The sequence below is a fragment of the Herpailurus yagouaroundi genome, unplaced genomic scaffold (assembly GCF_014898765.1).
Source record: "Herpailurus yagouaroundi ecotype Mexico unplaced genomic scaffold, PumYag 165, whole genome shotgun sequence".
In the NCBI taxonomy this organism is placed as follows: domain Eukaryota; kingdom Metazoa; phylum Chordata; class Mammalia; order Carnivora; family Felidae; genus Herpailurus; species Herpailurus yagouaroundi.
Genome location: NW_024412406.1, coordinates 10,105,977 through 10,125,956, shown reverse-complemented (window position 1 = coordinate 10,125,956; position 19,980 = coordinate 10,105,977). Strand labels below are relative to the sequence as shown.

General features: G+C 38.2%; 2 protein-coding genes across 2 annotated transcripts in view; one reads left to right on the top strand and one right to left on the bottom strand.

The window, feature by feature from the left end:
* Positions 1-2,811: 2,811 nt before the first annotated feature.
* On the bottom strand, positions 2,812-15,316 carry LOC121038016 (uncharacterized). Its single transcript, XM_040487441.1, has 4 exons — positions 15,125-15,316; positions 14,688-15,065; positions 4,799-4,872; positions 2,812-2,821 (listed from the first exon to the last, which is right to left on the bottom strand). The coding sequence occupies exons 1-4, from the start codon at positions 15,314-15,316 to the stop codon at positions 2,812-2,814; spliced, it is 654 nt and encodes a 217-aa protein (XP_040343375.1).
* Positions 14,929-19,980, top strand: part of CRISPLD1 (cysteine rich secretory protein LCCL domain containing 1) — a 49,732-nt gene continuing 44,680 nt past the window's right edge. Inside the window, exons 1-2 of the mRNA XM_040487561.1 lie at positions 14,929-15,306; positions 16,253-16,572. Coding sequence (XP_040343495.1) covers positions 16,315-16,572 — 258 coding nt within the window. The 5' untranslated portion in view covers positions 14,929-15,306; positions 16,253-16,314. The remainder of the gene's footprint in view (positions 15,307-16,252; positions 16,573-19,980) is intronic.

Below are 19,980 nucleotides of genomic sequence, written 5' to 3'. Positions count from 1 at the left end.
TGATCTCATGGTTCGTGGGTTCCAGCCCCGTGCCAGGCTCAGCAGACAGCTCAGAGCCTAGAGTCTGCTTTAGATTCTGTGTCTCCCTCTCTCTCTCTGGCCCTGGCCCTCCCCATTGATTCTCTCTCTCTCTCTCTCTCTCTCTCTCTCTCTCTCTCTCAAAAATAAAATTAAAACATTTTTTTAAAGATGTGGTACAATGGAATACTACTTGGCGATGAAAAAGATTGAAATCTTGCCCGTTGCAACAATGTGGATGGAACTGGAGGGTCTTAAGTGAAATAGGTCAGGCAGAGAAAGACAGATATCATATGATTTCACTCATATGTGGAATTTTATAAACTTAACAGATGAACATAGGGGAAGGGAAGGAAGAGTAAGATAAAAACAGAGGGAGGCAAACCATAAGAGACTATTAAATACAGAGAACAAAATGAGGGTTGATGGGGGGGCTGGGGAGTGGGTTAAATGGGTGATGGGCATTAAGGGGGGCACTTTTCCAGATGAGCACGGGGTATCATATATAAGAGATAAATCACTGGATTCTACTGAAGCCAACACTACACTGTATGTTACTGTACTTGAGAATGAATAAATAAATACATAAATACATAAATAAATAAATAAATAAATAAATAAATAAATAAAATCTTTTAAGAAAAAAATAAAATAGCCAATTATTTTACCAGCAATAATAATAATGATAATAATAATAATAATTTAGCTTAGTAAATGCATATGCCTAAACAATAGTGAATGGTTACCTTTCTTACTTGAGGTTACTTGTCAATAAACATGAATAAACAAAATTCTTTTTAACATGCTTTTTTAGATATCATTATGTCTATAATAATTTGAAGTTGTTCACTTTTATTACCACCCAAAGGTATTTACCATGTTATTATAAAACAGATGAGTAAGTAAAACTTAAACTAATGAATAAAATACATTTCCAGAGGTTTGTGGAAGCTCTCTGTAGGCATTTTCATGGTGTTGATTGCCAATGGAAAGCAACCAAAGTCATGTAGACTTAAGAATCAGTAAGTCATAATTACTGAGCATTCATGAAATGCCAAGACAGAGCTACTTCTGTTTAAGGATATTATATTCTCCCTTAGATGGCCACAGTAGTAAGGGATGCCAGGATCATGCCACAAACTGAAGATCAATAGCAAGGTATTATTTACCAAATTAAATAGCTTTAAAAAAACAGAAATCATTCTTAGTTAAATCCCTGTTTAAATTATAAACATGTCAATATTAAAATGAAAATAGAATGACACAAACATGAGTTGTCTTTCAAAAAAGATAGGAAAAGGGAAAAGCAGATAGAGTAGTAAAACGGGGCAGAAACAGTGAAAGAGTAGACTGTATAACTTGGAATTAATTTGCTTTGTGTTTGCATTCTTTTAATTCTATTCCTATCCCTTGGTCTAACAAAGCAAGCCAAGGGCAGACTTTAAACAAATTCTGAGAAGCCAGAAGTGGAACAGAAAATCTGGTTTGATAAAGTGAAGGCAATTTGTTCAACATGTGGGAGAAGTGTTTCATCTTGTTAATAGATGGTCTGTGAGCTGAATCGTTACTAACAGATAAGCTATTAATTTAAAATAGAAATTGAATTTGTCTTATGGGATTTGCAGAAGTAATGGCTTTTCTTACATATTCCTTTCCAGATGTTCTTTTTATGACTACAGGCAATCTTAATTTTCAGATATTCCAAATGTATAATTAAAGCTACAGTTTCACCTCCAATTTAAAGTATTAAATCTTGAGTAAACTTGGCTAGACTGCTGCTTTGGCAAAGCGAGAAACGTGTCTTGAATTCTTCTGATTCCTCCTTCAGTCGTCCTGTCTGCCATGTGGATAACAGCCATTCTTCACATCTCAACACACACACACCTACCTCTTCCTGCTTGGCACCAGCGTGAACATAACTTTCAGAACATAACTTCCTTTATATAACATTGTTGAGGGCAGAGAGCCTTTGTACTTCATTTTCCCTTTTCCAACATCAAGAAATATGTCTTGCCTTGGATTTGAGCCTAAATGTTTCCTGTTGTTCATTTCTTCAGTCAATTGAATACACTTCTTTGCACCATCACACTCTTCTAAACCCAAGAATCCTGCTCAGGATTGAACCAGTCTCTCAAGGTTTCTTTTTTATGGTGTAGAAAAATACGGTATTTAAAAAATCTGACACTATTCTCTCTTAAAATATAACATTATCTGAGGTGCCTGGGTGGTTCAGTGTGTTGAGCATCCAACTTGGGCTCAGGTCGTGATCTCACAATCGAGCCCACATCGAGCTTTCTGCTGTCAGAGCAGAGTCTGCTTCGGATCCTCTGTTTTATATGTATATATAATATTTTACATATATATTACATTATCCTGGGATTGGCTAAAACAAAACATTGCTAACAGATTTTTAAATCAAGAAATTCTTTGGAGAACTGATACACTTCTGTCAAAGAGGAACAATCTCAAATTCTTGAAAACTGTGGAGTTTCATGATAGGAATACCCCTTACCCCCCGCCCCTGCCATTTGCCTGTTACTCCTATCTTTTAGATATCACGTAGATAGCACTGCTTATGAATAGTGATATTTTGTTAAGCTACATCAATCAGCTTTTTGTCAAGGCTCAAAAAGATGTTCTCATATGTTAAAAGTCATAAATGAGGGTATTGAGCCATGAGCAAGACTTAGAAACTTCAAAACAAAATGTTTGGCGCAGGTAGTCTCTATTAGTTAGCTACTCCTTATGTCCTGTTCCCTACGATTGATTAACTTTGCATTTTCAAAAGATTCTTTACTGGTACCTTAAAAAGAAAAGGAGCAGTGGGGTCAGGGCAGGTGTAGTGGCAGGAAGAGGGAGGGTGTGGTGAGCACACTGGTCTTGAGGAAAAGATTTATCATCATTCATCTCTGCAGGTCATTTACACTTTATGGAACTCATTAATATATATTTCATAGGGCTGTTATAATGTGGATACATTAAATATAAAAGTATTTGTCTTTTGCTGTGATAGTTTTGTGAAGCACACAACAAAACCCTAGGAGCTTTTAGAAATGTTTACTTCTAAATAAACCTGACAGGTTGACTCTGGTCTTGGCTGGCCTCAGTTGGACTAGGCTGACCTCCAAGGTTTAGGAACTAAAAAAGTAACAGCTACCTGGGCAGCTCTTCTCATGACAGAAGGCAGAAGATCCAAGAGGGTGGGTAGAAATTACCAAGCTCCAAAGATCTTAGCTTCCACCCACATTCTATTGAGTAAAGCAATATGGACAAGACTAAAGTCAATAGCAGGAGAAAGATACCCAGGCTAATAATTCAATCTCACAGCAGCTAAAATATGCTGTGAGATTGAATTATTAATGCTTTAGGTGAATGTTAGATGAATTATAAACGCTTAAAAATGAAAGATGCTTCTTTAAAAATGTCATATTTTGCACCTAAATTCTAGCAAGTACTTATCAAATTCAATTTTGCTTATTTTTAGTTTATTATGTGTTTAGATTTATTTTTTTTAATATTTAAAAAAAAATTAATGTTTACTTTCAAGAGAGAGACAGAGTGTGAGCAGGAGAGGGGCAGAGAGAGACAGAGACAGAATCCGAAGCAGCCACCAGGAATTGAGCTGTCAGCACAAAGCCCGATACAGGGCTCAAACTCACAAGCCATGAGATCATGACCTGAGCTGAAGTTGGCACTTAACTGACTGAGCCACCCAGGTGCCCCTATGTGTTTAGATTTCTAAATATTTCTTTTAAATAAAAGAGTTTATATTTTAAAGATACTAATGTCTAGATCACCAGTGTAATGAACCTGTCCACTCAAAAAATAGGACCTTTTCAGTTCCAAAAAAACCCATGTTCCTACTATTGAAATTGGTTTTTCTTCAATGTTTTCAGATATATATAGAGATTTTAGATTATAGAGTAATTCTATATGAGGACAATCAGAACAATTTCCTGAAAGCATTAGGATTTGAGATGAAACATTGAAAGAAAGGGGCAGAAATATCCATTGCAGCAATTAAGAACAATGTTATAACTTGGGGAAGAATTTGGGCAGGGTCACAAAGACAGGAATATTTAGGAGGCAGTGAGATACCATGAATGGGTCCCCAAGTTAAGGGCACAGCATGAAGCAAGACAAGAACAGAAGCAAAAGTCCCTGTGTGTAAATGCAGTTACATGATATTGAGGTTATGAATGTCAGATTTATTTGTGAAAGCTGTTTATTTCAGCATGTTTTTTACTTGCCCAAGTGCTGTTTATTATTTATCAGGTTATTTTTCACCAAACACTTTCATTTGTTGTAATTTCAATTGTTTTAGACCAAAGCATTTATAAAATCTGTGTTAACTCTTAGGTTTATGCTCAGGAGAATAGCCAAAGATAACATATAACAAATGAAAAGTTGCACATTTTCTTTATTTCCAATATTTCCCACTATAACTTATCTATTTAAAATGAAATTGTCTTAATTTATCCCCATTATCTAGCAAAATAATGTGTTTAACCTTCAGATACTATATACATATATACATACATATACTTTATATATAATTTTTAATTGTTGAGATATGTATTTGCAGAAGACACCAGAGATTTTCATTGTTTCACTTTTGTTAAATGTGAGTGTTTAAAATTACCATTGAAAGTGGACTGCAGGGATTTTGTTAAGGATAGTGCAGAAAGTTTTCATTTTCCATATATTAGGACGAAAACCCTGTCTTTGACATTAGTTCTGCAGATGAAAAGGTGAATACTTTTCCTTTTATAATGCTCACCTTTCAACAGCCCCTTCTGGTAAACCTGAAAGACAACCTCGAACCCAGGTGCATTGTGAAGCACTTCTGCAGACCTGGAAGGAAAAGCGATTATTAAAACATGAAGCAGCAACCATTTGAATCAGTATTTTTGCATTCTTTGGGTAAAAAACTAGTAGTGCAATGGCTGGATTGTAGGGTAGTTCTACAATAGCCAAATTATGGAAACAACTCAAGTGTCCATCAACTGATGAATGGATAAAGTTAGCATATGTATATATATGAATCATACATATTTTTCATATATATATGAATATTATTCAGCCCTTAAAAAACAAGTAAGTAAAACAAGTCAGTGAGAGAAAGACAAATGCCATACGATTTCATTCATATGCCGAATTTAAGAAACAAAACAAATGAGCAAAGGGGAAAAAAAGAGAGATAGATAAGCCAAGAAACAAACTCTCGTAGCTACAGAGAACAAACTGATGGTTACCAGAGGGGAGATGGATGGGGAGATGGGTAAAATAGGTGATCGGGATTAAGGAGGGCACTTGTTCTGACGGGTACTGGGTGTTGTACGGAAGGGTTGAATCGCTCTCTTGTACACCTGAAACTAATATTACACTGTATGTTAACCAACTGGAATTTAAATAAAAACTTAAAAAGATGAAGCTGCAGCCTGATTTCTTAGGCCACCCTGAATGTACTTCAGAGACAGTTCTTTAATTTTAAAAGTTTCTAGCCTTACTTACTATTTTGGGTAGTCTGATGTAAAGAAATTAAAATACAGTGTTTCAGCCAGACTGGGCAGTTTTATATCAATGAATAGCTCTTTTAGCTTCTCATCTCTGGCTTCTGCTGCAATTTACAATGCTGCAGATGCTAACATTACAAAGTTGCCAGGTCTTCATATAAGCTGTAAAGGGACCCATGGAAATGTAAGCAAGACATCAACAGGTAAAACATACATAGTAGGACATCAGCCAAGTAGTGCATCATTCTGAAATAAAATTTTTGATAAATATTTTACCTTGTTCTCTTTCCTTTAGTAAACATCATTTTCCTATGAATGTTTAGAAATGATATACTGAAAAGAATGCATGGTTTCAAAGTGGATTGACTTCTGATTCTTCGTTTTATAAAAAAAAAAGTTTGTCATGCTTGGTTTTCATTTTAAAATTAATCTGAATGGCCCATCTGCTTTGTAATTTATTTATGACATACACGTGTTTCAATATGTTTTCCTCAAAAAAAAAAAAAAAAAAAAGCTTTAAATGAAAATCGTCTCTAGCGTAATGTGCTTTGTTTTGTGGATTCTCACTCTCCTGCCCACAGGCTTGTACACCCAGGGACACATGTGTCCTTTTCTGTGAAATACTGAATATTCCAAAAATCCAAATTCACTGACATAAATTTTAAGTAATATAAAGGTCACATACACGTGGTCTCTTTTCTCTAGGAGCTCTTAGTATTGTTGGAGAGATAAGAAAAGTACACCAATAGCTTTAATTTATACAACAGATATTGATAAGAGTTAGAGGAAAACGAAATAACAGAGATAATGGTTGGCTGGACCAGTTAAAATCTTTGTGAAGAAGAATGGTTAGATAGTGGGTACTTAGAAAAGAATAAGTGGAGGAGACTTCAAGCAGTGAAAACAGGACCAAGAAAGGCACAGAAGTGGGTATGGAAATTATTGAACTTTTGCGTTTTTTTTTTTTTTTTTCAGATAATGTAGGACAGCACTGATGGTAGAAGATATCTTAAAAACGAATCACTGCACTTGGTGATTGTAGATCAGTCAAATTGCAAATGGATGACAATATAGGTTGTCCAAAAATCTAATAACAAGCTTAAAATAATTCCTTTCCTAGACATCAAGAAACAGGTTAAAGAGTTTTCAGGCTATGACATCGATATGGGTCTCACTCAGCATTTATATTTTAAATAATATGATTGAAACATTATAATGACTCTAGATTTCAAGAACAATGATATCTTTCTATCTTTTCATTCTGAAATGTATACTTTTTCCAGAATAAATCTGTAATTTTATAGTGATAACTACAAGCAATGTAGACTTACAATATAAACTTTGCAATCTTAAAAATAATTATTCCCTTGAGACAGCATAACACAAAAATCCACTATAGACAGATCAAAGACCTGATTGTAAAGTGTGAAATAATAAAGGCAGAAGATAACACAGAACTTTCTTCAAGGCTTTGGGATAGACAAATATTTCTCCAACAGGTCACACACATCACTTACCAAAAGAAAAGACTGATAAAATGAATTTCATTAAAATTAACACCTATGTTCATCAAGAGACAAGATTACAAGAGTGAAAAGGCAATGGAAAGAGATAAATAAGAAATGTTTAATATATTTTATATCTAAAAAAGACATGTGCCCAACACTTAAAAAAGATTCCTGCAAATCAATAAGAAAAAGGTATATAATCCAGTTGATCTAATCGAATTGTACACAAGTATACATTAGGACACAGCACTTCTACTCCTAACCATATGGTCAATAAAAAAATATAAATATGTGCACAAAAAGACATGTACAGGAATGTTCTTAGCAGCATTAACTTTAACCCTACTAAACTGGAAACAACTCTTATATTCAACAACAGAGTGGGAAATAAATTGCAGTATGTTCACCAGAGAAAAAGAACAAATTGCTGCTATATTCACAATGGATGACTCTTGCACGCATACTGAATCTGAAAGAAACAAGACACAAAAGAAGCCAAATGATGGAATAATCTACTATATGGTTCCATTTATGTAAAGATTAAAAACAGGCAAAGCTAATTTTAGATAAAATGTCAGAATATTAGTTATCTTTGGGGAGGATGTGACAGGAAAAAGGCACAAAGTAGGCTTCTAGGGATGGTTATGTTCTCTATCTGGATCTGAGTGGTTTTCACACAGGCGTATTAACTTTGTAAAGCTTATCAAGCTGCACACTTAAGATATTTGCATTTTAATGCATGTATATTACACTTCAACAATCAGGATTTAATAACAGATTACATACTTGCACTTAGAGTGGAAAGACTGTGTATGGCATTCACTAAAATTTTGTCATATATATGAAATACACACGCACATACACACACACACGTTTTTAAAGCTTATTCAGGGACAAAGCGCTGCTTTGAATAAGAATGGGAACTGTTTCCTATGGTAAGCTGAATTAAATACTAGCCAGCAGTGAGAAGAAAATTGACTACACATTGCCAAAAATATTATAAATTGTTTGCATCATGTCTATAACCAGTTACTTGTCTTCTATTTAAAAGTTAAGCTTTTGGGGCGCCTGGGTGGCGCAGTCGGTTAAGCGTCCGACTTCAGCCAGGTCACGATCTCGTGGTCCGGGAGTTCGAGCCCCGCGTCAGGCTCTGGGCTGATGGCTCAGAGCCTGGAGCCTGTTTCCCATTCTGTGTCTCCCTCGCTCTCTGCCCCTCCCCCGTTCATGCTCTGTCTCTCTCTGTCCCAAAAATAAATAAACGTTGAAAAAAAAAATAAAAGTTAAGCTTTTAAACTGCACAGTACTTTGATAAAATCCCATTGAGTTTATAAAAAAGCATGTATAAAGCCTCTAGTTCAGTTCTTATAATGATATTTAACTCTTGTTGAGTAGTTTCTATTTATTTGTTGCTGTTTTAAGTGCTTGGATGCATTAACTCATCCTAATACACAAAGTGACAACACTTAAGATAGCTACTATAATTATTTCCTTTTAAACAGGAAGGATCAAGGGCCCATATAGGTCAAGTAGCATAATCAAGGTCCCATGACAAGTTACACATCCTGCAACTAAGCATCTTGCAACTCCAGCATCTTAATTTAAAATCTCATTCTTTAAAACATTAAAACATTGCACTACCCTGGGGCACCTGGGTGGCTCAGTCTGTTAAGCGTCCAACCTCAGTTGGAGAGGTCATGATCTCGCGGTTCAAGGGTTCGAGACCTGCATCGGGCTCTGTGCTGACAGCTTAGAGCCTGAAGCCTGCTTCAGATTCTGTGCCTTCCTCTCTCTCTGCCCCCTCTTGTTCTCTCTCTCTCTCTCAAAAAACAAAACAAAACAACAACAAAAAACAAAACATTGCACTACCCTGATTCCACCTCTTAAAACAAGGCAGGAATTCTATTCTTATTTTTGCCTACTGGATGATGGGTTTATCAATGTTGTCCTAACAGAATAGCCAGTGCTTTAGCTTGAGATTCACATTTGAGGGTCATGAAACCATATGGTGGATGAAATGCCCACAGATGAATATGTACACAGATGAATGTATACAGACATACCTCGTTTTACTGTGCTTCATTTTATTGCACTTTACAGATAGTACATTTTTTACGAATTTAAATTTTGTGGCAATCCTGTCAAGCAGTGCTATTGTGCCATTTTTCCAAAGCCTTTGCTCACTTCTTGTCTCTGTGTCACATTTTGGTAACTCTCAAAACATTTCAAGCTATTTCATTGTTACTGTATTTGTTATGATGATCTGATACCAGTGATCTTTGATGTTACTACTGTAATTTTTAGGGTGCTATGAACCATGCCCATATAAGACTGTGAAATTAATATATGTTGTGTGTTCTGACTGCTCCACTAACCAGCCATTGTTTGGTCTCTTACCCCTTATTGGGCCTCCTTAGTTTGTGAGACACAACAATGTGAAAATTAGGCTAATTAATAACCTCATAATGGCCTCTAAGTGTTCAAGTGAAAGGAAGAATCACCATCTCTCACTTTAAATAAAAGACTAGAAATCATTAAGCTTATTAAGCTGTTTTTATGCCCAAAACAGAGATAGGCTGAAATCTAGGCCTCTTGTGTCAGTTAGCCAAGTTGTGAATATAAAAGAAATGTTCCTGAAGAAAATTAAACATGCTGCTCCAGTGAACACATGAATGATTTGAAAGCAAACAGCTCTCTTGCTGATATGGAGAATGTATTAATGGTCTGTATAGGGGATCAAATAAGCCACAATTCTCTGATAAGCATAAGCCTCATTTTGAGCAAGGCCTCTACTCTCTTAAATTCTGAATGCTGAGAGAGGTAAGAAAGCTTCAGAAGAAAATTTTGAAGCTAGAAGAGATTGGTTTACGCGGTTTATAGAAGAAGCTGTCTCCATAACATCAAAGTGCAAGGTGAAGCAGCAAGTGTTGATGTAGAAGCTGCAGCAAGTTATCCAGGAGATCCAGCTAAATTAATTAATGAGGGTGGTGACACTAAACATCAGATTTTCAACATAGATAAATCAGCCTTCTAGTAGAAAGATGCCTTCTAGGACTGTCATAGTAAGAGAGGAGACGTCAATGCCTGACTTCAATATGTCAAAGGACAGGGTAACCCTCTTGTCAGGGGTTAATGCGACTGATGACTTTAAGTCAGACCCTCTGCTCATTTATCATTCTGAAAATCCTAGGGCTCTTAAGAATTACGCTAAATATACTCTCTTGGATTGGAAGCCAATCCAGCAATTCCTGAATGGTAGCACATCTGTTTACAACATGGTTTACTGAACATCTTTAGCCCACTGTTATGACCTATTGCTCAGAAAAAAAGATTCCTTACAAAATATCACTGTTAATTGACAGGCATCTAGTCACCCAAGAACTCTGGTGGAGATGTACAATGAGATTAATGTTTTCATGTCTGCTAACACAACAGCCATTCCTCGGTCTATGGCTCAAGAAGTAATTTTGACTTTCAAATCTTATTATTTAAAAAATACATTTCATAAGGGTATAGCTGCCATAGATAATGATTCCTCTGATGGAATTGGGCAAAGTAAATTGAAAACCTTTGGAAAGTTTTCACCATTCTAGATGCCATTAGGAACGTGTGTAATTCACGGGGAAAGGTCAAAATATCAACATCAATAGGAGTTTGGAAGAAGTGAATTCCAATCCTCATGGATGACTTTGAGGGGTTCAAGACTTCAGTGGAGGAAGTAACTGCAGATGTGGTGGAAATAGCAAGAGAACTAGAATTAGAAGTGGGGCCTGAAGGGGCGCCTGGGTGGTGCAGTCGGTTAAGCGTCCGACTTCAGCCAGGTCACGATCTCGCTGTCCGTGAGTTCGAGCCCCGCGTCAGGCTCTGGGCTGATGGCTCGGAGCCTGTTTCCGATTCTGTGTCTCCCTCTCTCTCTGCCCCTCCCCCGTTCATGCTCTGTCTCTCTCTGTCCCAAAAATAAATAAAAAACGTTGGAAAAAAAAAATTAAAAAAAAAAAAAAGAAGTGGGGCCTGAAGATGTGGTTGAATTGCTGCCCTCTCATGTTAACACTTGAATGGATGAGGAGTTGCATGTTATGGATAAGAAAAGGAAGTGGTTTCTTGAGATGGAATCCACTCCTGGTGACGATGTATGCAAATTTTTTTTAAGGACAATAAAGGATTTAGAATATTACACAACTTAGTTGATAAAGCAGCAGCAGAATTTGAAAGGATTGGCTCCAATTTTGCAAGAAGTTCTGTGGGTCAGATGCTATCAAATAGCGTCACATGCTACAGAGAAATCATTCATGAAAGAGTCAATGTGGCAAATTAAGAAACTGCCACAGCCACCCAACCTTTAGCAACCAGCACCCTGATGTGTCAGCAGCCATCAACACTGAGGCAAGACCCTCTACCAGCAAAAAAATAAAATAAAATAAAATAAATTATGCCTCACTAAAAGCTCAGATGATGGTTATCATTTTTTAGAAATACTTAATTAAGGCATATACATTGTTTCTCTAGACATAATGCCATTGCACACTTAATAGACTACACTATAGTATAAGACCTAACTTTCATATCCACTGGGAAATTTAAAAAAATCATTTGACTTGCTTTATTATGATATTTGCTTTATTGCAATGGTTTGGAAATTAAACCACAAAATCTCTGAGGTATGCCTGTTCCTACTTTTGGAAGTGCAGGGATAGAAAAACACATACAAATATACTTAAAGACAGCACCTAAGTATGCACATTAGTATAAAATGATAGCAGCATGGAGAAAGTGACATTGCCAGAGGAAAGTATCTTCTTTGTAGAATATGTCTGTTTGAATACTTTGAGCTGCAAGTAATTGAATACCCAAGTCAACATGGCCTAAACATTACATTTATTATCTCTTGCAGGCAGAAACATGGAGGCTAGGTGTTCAACGACAGGTCAATGGCAGAGAGACTCAGACACATCTGTCTTTCCATTCTGCCATGTTGGTAATTCTCTGCTCTCAGGCTTGCCTGTCTTCTTTGTACAAGAACTGCTGCATCTTTAAATTTCACAAACTTATCAGCACCTGCAGGGGCATTTTCTCTTTCCGCATCTCTTTTTATCACAAAAGAAAACCTTGCCAGCCCTCTTCCTCATACTTAAGCAGATTTCCTCCATCCTTTCAGTAACCACTGTTGTCTGTAAATCCATGCTAAATCAATCACTCCTAGCAGGGATACATTGTGTTGATTGGCTTTGACTAATCAACATTCACCTCCTAAGGATGCCAGTTTGACAGCATGTGAAAGGGTGACCACCCCCAGTATACCGGAGGCTTGGAAAAAAGGGGTGGAAGGCTGGTTGTCGGTTAGGCAATCAACAGTGTCTGCCACAAGACAGTAGAAATCGTAAAGACAAACATGACTTTCCAAGGAACATCCTTAGCCACAAACCAATGTGTCATTTTTACATGCACTCAGTGCTGAGATGTTCACTCTCCCTGCATGTAGATTTCTTAACAACAAATAAAAATGTGAAGTGATCATCTTTAAGTATTCAAGAATACTGTGTTTCATTTTGCTCTTCAAAATATTTGCAGCACATACATTAAATCATATATGACCAGATGTATTATCAAAATGTTAATATTTAATACAATGAATGTTTGAATCATTCTTTTACATAAAAATATGACCGGCAGCACCAAGTTGGAAGCCAATTTAAATGCTGTGTCAAAGGATACAAACTTTTTTATCCTTGTCTGGTGAGTTTGGAATTAAAACCTTAAAACCAAATCTAATTTTCTTTAATGTAAGCCTTTAGGTATATGATTTGTATATTGTGTGGAAAGGTTTATAATGGAAACATTCAAATATAAATGCATTTAACTTCAAGTCCTTATCATCTTAACTCCCTTCTTCCCAATTTAAATTCACTTTAAAAATATTTTAAGTAATGGGGCTCCTGGGTAGCTCTTTTGGTTAAGAGTCTGACACTTGATATCTGACTCAGGTCATGATCTCATGATTCATGAGATCAAGCCCAGCATCGGGCTCTGTGCTGACAGTGTGGAGCCTGCTTCGGATACTCTGTCTCCCTCTTTCTCTACCCCTCTCCCACTGTCTCTTGTGTTTTCTCTCTCTCTCTCTCTCAAAATAAATAAATAAGCATTAAAAAAAATTTCAACTATGCTATTACTGTTAAGACTTTTAAATTTTTATTTATTTTTATTTTTTTAAAGTTTATTTATTTATTTTTTGAGACAGAGAGAGCAAGAACAGGGGAGGAAGAGGGGAGAGGGTGAGAGAATATCCCAAACAAGCTCCATGCTGTCAGCACAAGAGTCCCATGCGGCTTAATCCCAAGAGTCCCATGCGGCTTGATCCCACAAACCGTGAGATTACCACCTGAGACAGAATCAAGAGGTGGACGTTTAACCTACTGACCCACCCAGGCGCCTCACTTTTAAGATTTTTTATCTGCTACTCCATATACTTTTCAATACCACATTAAAACTGTAGTTTCCAGGAGAGAAAGCCAGTTTTCTGAACCCTGCGCAGAAGAGTTATAAATAATTTTGAAAAGTATAAATCAAGCCTTTTGGGCTTAAACTGCTATGAAGTTGCAAAATTACACCTTCTATGAAAGTCATATGTGCACCAAAACCTTTCACCTTCTGTGCCCTCGATAGGTGATGCTTCCCTGTTCTTTACTGTGAGAAGAAGCAAGGTCTCATACTCAACTAGAGGCTTAAATCTCAGTTTTTAGGTTTGATAAAGTGTAATTATATGGTGTAAGGAGACAGGTAGCAGCTTGGGATGATTTGGTAGTTACTGTCAAATGTTTTACTTCTTTTGATCATATGCTATATACTGTAGCATTTAGAAGTAAAGAATTAAAATCATGGTTCACTATAGAAGGAAAGCAAAGGTAAATGAATTAAACAAATGCTTCTTAATAAAAAACCCTTCCTGTAGAAGGAGCACCACATTCAGTAGGATGAGTTTCCGTGAATTTAAAGTTAGTAATTTTAGTACTCCAGATAATAACACGGACAACAGGGAAACTGACACTCATTTCCCTATCAGTTCTAGAGCTGGGTTTTTAATTCCTGTTAGTATAGCATTGATAAATTAATTGAGGGTGCCCTTTATATGTCAACGCCAAAAATATCTACATTCCTAGAAAAGAAAAAAAAAAAAAACACTGGTCACTTTTTCTTCTGGTCACTTTGGGAAATGAATGTCCCATATCTTATGGATGACGAAGTGGGACTCTCAACTGTCAGGCAAGTGACAGCTCACAACATCGTTCTATGAAACCCCTTCCCCATCTGGTCATCATAAGAGTTTAATGGAGCCAAAAAGAACAACATCTCAATTCTAGAACTGGGTCCTGGAAAACAGAATTGATTTCCTGGAGAAAATAAAAGAAAAAGCCTTTCTTTCCCCATCCCCTTCTCCCCAGTACCTCTTCTGCATCTCTAGGGTCTAAGGTGTTAACCCATCCCTGCTCCCTCTGCATGCTCTCTGGAGCGCCCCCTTCTCTGTAAGGGTAGTTAAAGCCATTTTAGCATCTCTGAAAGGAACTAGGAAGAAGGCCTCCGAAAGCAGAGGAGCTGTGAGGGGCGGGAGGAGTGGGGGCCCTCCTTGCATACGTCCCCCCGCCAGGGTCCAGACCTGTACTCCGGACCTCTGAATCCCAAAGCACGCCCACAAGGCCAAGCGTCCAGGCTTCGCCGGGCCGGGGGGGAAACAGCGCGGTTGCTCCATGCTCCACAGCGGGCAGCGGGCCAGGCTGAGTAGAGGTGGGGGTGGGCGAGGAGGGGCGCTCACGTCACGTGCGCGCGCAGGGACCGCAATAAATGCCCGGGAGCTCGCGGGAGCGGCGGAAGCGCCCGGCGCCTGGCTCTGCGCACCGCGGCGGCAACGGGTGGGAGCGCTAGGTCGCCGCCAGCCTTCGCCTCCCAGCCCCGCTCCTGTCTCCGCCCCTTGCTCTAGGGGAGAACGCTCGGAGAAGCCCGGGCGCCCACCCCGGCTAGCTAACCGGGCGGCTCCCTTTCAGCCCCAATTTCGAGCTCTAACTTCGGAGCGCTTTGCCTGCTCCAGGTCCTGACGGAACCGCGGAGGCCCAGGCTCGAGTCCACCGCAGTCAGCGCCCTCGTCGTCCTCGGACGCGCCGCGCGGGTCCTTCCCGACCCGGCTGTGCGTGTGCAGTCGTGTGCGCAGGCTGGGGCGGCTGCGGGAGGCCGGCCGTCGTGTTGGGCTCCGCTCTCGTAGGGAACTTCACGCTGGAGAGGTAAAGGCATTTCTAAAACGCTTTGCCGAGTCGTCAGGCTCCACCCTTTCCTATCTACCTTTTTCTTCTAAACCTCCAGTTAAAAAAAAAAAAAAAAAAAGCCAGCTTGTAGAGAATGGGCGGACACGGAATGTGGGTGGGCTACTTGGAAAGCTGCAGCGATGAGATTTGCGGGAGCTTGTTCTTGCAAGTGACTTTGTGGGCTTCACCTCCTCCTTCTGTCGCGCGCTTTCCGTTTGGGTTAAGTGAAGAATGTGCGCCTGCGGCGTGTGGGAGGAAAAGCTGAAGTTGCTGATGAACTGTTGGCTTCTTCGGGTGCAGGCCACAGGTTGGGCGCACACTTTCCAGGAAATAATGATTGAATTCTTCTTGCCCTGCGCCTGGTAAGAGGAGACTTCCTCCCAGACCATTATTTCCTGTTAGTTCCGTGGGCCCTTTAGATGTGCCCATGGATACATGTGTGGATGACATTTTGTACTTCTTTAAAACATTCACCACAATTTCAGAATGTGATGGACATTCCGAGTATCTGCGAACTAGAGATAGGACACTGGTCGAAAATAATACCTTACAACCGAGGTATTTACAGAAAACACTGTAAATAGATAATATGCTTTGCAGGCTGTATTTAACACATACATAGCCCTTTTAAGCTTTTCAATTCAGAAATTAATTTGAAGGGTTGACTCTTTTTTTGCCATTTGTTTTGTCCTTGTGCATGTTATTTTGGTAATTATAGTTGTCTATTTTGTGGAAACAATGCATTATGAAAAGTCCTCTGGAGGAAAAATGGATTGGAGATAAGTTATTTCAAAAAGTGCGTGGCCATTTGTTGGGATTATATAAACAAATGAAACTGGCCTTTGTTACTGTTACTTTACTTTTGTTATTAGAAAATTAATATCTGCCTAGATTTTCACCTTAATCACACTGCATGTCGTTATAGCCAAAAGGAGTGGAAGAGCCTGTCTTGGAGATTTTCCCGGGGAACTCCTGAGATCATTCATTATGAAGTGTACCGCGCAGGAGTGGCTCAGAGTAACCGCAGTGCTATTCATGGCTAGAGCAATTCCAGCCATGGTAGTTCCTAATGCTACTTTATTGGAGAAACTTTTGGAAAAGTACATGGATGAGGATGGTGAGTGGTGGATGGCCAAGCAAAGAGGGAAAAGGGCCATCACAGACAATGACATGCAGAGTATCTTGGACCTTCATAATAAATTACGAAGTCAGGTGTATCCAACAGCATCTAATATGCAGTATATGGTAAGGAAATTTTTCAAATGGTATGTACAAAAAAATGTTCATTAATGCTTTCAGTCTTCCTGGTTAAATTACCTCATGCTATTATTTAATCTTTACCATTTGTCTTGTATGAAATTGAAATTTTTCTTTGGGAGTATATTCCTCTGCATATTCTTTTACTAGATTCCTTTTATTCTAAGAGTGCTTTGAATTTCGGAGTAGACTTAAATACCTTTAGATGCAATGTTTCTACTAAAAGCTTCACATTCTACTCTTACTTGGAAGATTCCTATACTGGCGATCCTGAACAGCTGATGCATTTGCTTTTAAGTGAGTTAGTAGAACAATTACTTCCTAATTCCTAACTGATGGAACTTTCTTATGAATGGTGGATCTGAAAAATCAAAGAAGAATAATCTGAAGCAGTTTTCTAGATTGTCGATAACTTTCCAAAGGGTCCATGCTTTTACCAATATGTAAATAACATTGTGAAGGCTATATTTCTGTGCTTGCTTTATGTTATGTGTGCTTTGGCAATGACTTTTTTTCTTCTTCTGGATTTATTTATGCACTTTGCACTTTGACAAGTGAAAACAAGCCTGGACAAAGAATTAAAAAAAATAAGTGACTTATCCTAAAAACCTCATATTAATTTTTAGAATTAAGTACCAAGTTTGGGAATCAAACTTACTTTTAAAAAGCTATTAGTATATAACTCATTAGTGTAATACTCTATGCCTGAAATATTTAGAAAACTTTTCAAATATTTATTATACTAAAATTAGGAAGGTACTAGCAAAAATTGATAATAATCATTGGTGATGGCAATGCTTATGTAGGGTGCAGTTAATTTTAAAGCGTTCTAGTTTTTCTTCTTTTTGCATTCACAATAGTGTTGAGGGGTATTTCCTATTTAGGCAGCTTTCATGATAGATAGAAGTTCTAAGTTCACATTCCCATTACAAAATATAGCATTATATTATTTTAACTTTTGCCAGAAAAAAAAAAAATTTACCCTGAAGAAAGTAGGTAGCACTCAAGAGCACTCATTAGAGGTTAAGAATCAGGACCTGACAATCAGGTGGTCTGGGTTTAAAGTCTGGCACTTAGAGTCACTAGCTGTGTGACTTAGGGCAACTTAATTTCTCTCTACTTCAGTTTTCTCATGTCCAGCATGCGTACTCACCTCAGAGGGTTGTAAGGATTGACAAGGTAACCTATGTAAAGTTTAGCTCATTATCAGGCATATTGCAAGATCTCAGTAAGTGTAAGTATGACATATAGCTAATGTTATGTCTCCCCATACTGTTGCAGTAAAGTTCCTAAGAAAAGTCATTAGCTCTTTGCAAAAAATCTGTGTAGGATATGACATGGTAATGTCTCACATGTCTGCTTTTTGTGTATTTTAAACTGTTTGTCCAAAGTAAAAAATTCTAGGACTTCTTCATTTGTGAGCTTTCAAACAGAAAGAGCCAATTATGGAGCCTTTCCAAGGAGGCCGCCATATGCTTATTCCATGTGCATAGGTATTCCATTGCTTTGTATTTAAAATAAGGAAGAACTTGGGAGTTCAAACCCCCAAAAAGAAACCTGAAAATATTTGTGTGTGTTTTAAGTTATATGGAAATAATGAAAGAACAGTTCTGTAATTCATTTTCATGTCGGACTTCCAAAAAAAATAACTACCTATTGTATGATGTCTAGTCTGGGCTGTTTCTGTGAGTTTCTTTTTAGTTTCGCTGGTTTCATTCTATCCTTGAAATGCAGATGTAGAAACCAGCCAGGGTTTATGTTGTGTTGCCCTTAGATACTGTTAGCACTGGAACTGTGTCTTGGCCATTAACGGGCTGCAGAGGACTTCATTGTCCAACTGTCATACTGGAAAACATTTTCTAGAATACACATTTAAGGGAAGTTTAAAAGAACAATACTACTTTATTTGAAATGTTGTTGACTTATGTAGTACATAGCAGTATAAGTACACATTTGATCAACTTTGTGAGAATATAATTTATTCAAACACTTATTTAAAGTGTATTTATTCTGAGAAAGCAAAATTAAAGTTTGGCTTAAAGATCTGCTTCCTGTAAAATCTGCAGTACCCTCTAGGTGCCACTGCTTTGTCTATTTGTATGCCATATGTCATATCACATTAAAAATGTGAATAGCCGGTTACCTTACTTATACTTGGTGTCTATTTTAGTCTACTCTTTGTCCTTGAACCTATGGCAGTCAAGCCACATCCACCTTTATTAACATCCCATCCCTACCCCTGTTCTTATCCTCATTTAACTAATAGGTTTAAAAATAGACTCTGGAAAGCCACATCTGCCCTTGAAGAGCTTATAGACTGAGGAGAAAGAGTAGACACATTTGAAAATGTTAAATAAACAAGGACACAAAATTCAATGCTCTAGTGTGTGAATAATGTCAAGAGAGTACAGAATAATGGAATATTCCTAATGGTGGGAGTTAATCAGTGGGGAAGATGGGTTTTATGGTGTTCCTGGAAGGTGGTCAGGACCCTGAATTGTGGCAAAGAGGGGAGGGCATATCTCAACTAGAGGAAGAGAAACAGACAAATGCTAAATCCAGGGAAATTTCTGGAAGAAGAGCAGGTGGAAGAAAGCACAGAACTGTGGCAGAATCAGTAAGGGCAGAGATGACTTATTGATTATAGAAACCAGTGATGCTTGGAAAGCCTCCATAATTGGCTATTTGAAAGCTCATATATAAGAAGTCATACAATTTTTTACTTTAGACACTTTACAGAGAGATATTACCCACATTTAATTTAGGGTAAATTCAAAAACTAGAGCTTTTAGGTAATCAGATTAAACTGTTGCTGGGGCGCCTGGGTGGCGCAATCGGTTAAGCGTCCGACTTCAGCCAGGTCACGATCTCGCGGTCCGTGAGTTCGAGCCCCACGTCAGGCTCTGGGCTGATGGCTCAGAGCCTGGAGCCTGTTTCCGATTCTGTGTCTCCCTCTCTCTCTGCCCCTCCCCCGTTCATGCTCTGTCTCTCTCTGTCCCAAAAATAAATAAACGTTGAAAAAAAAATAAATAAAATAAAAAAAAAATAAACTGTTGCTGAAGAGACAATGGATTTTAAAGGGAAAAATAGTAGCCGTGCACCTAGATAGCGGCAAGTTCACATTTGCCTCTGCTCCTCGCTGGTATGTGAGCTCTGACAGTCAGCAACCACTCTGGGCATTGCTTTTCTCAGTAGTGGAAGTGATGTAAAGAGGAGCCTGGGTGGCTCAGTCAGTTGAGCATCTGACTTTGGCTCAGGTCATGATCTCATGGTTTGTGGGTTCAGGCCCCACCTTGAGTTCTGTGCTGACAGCTCAGAGCCTGGAGCCTGTTTCGGATTCTGTGTCTCTCTCTGCCCCTCCCCCCCTCTTTCTCTTAAAAATAAATAAACATAAAA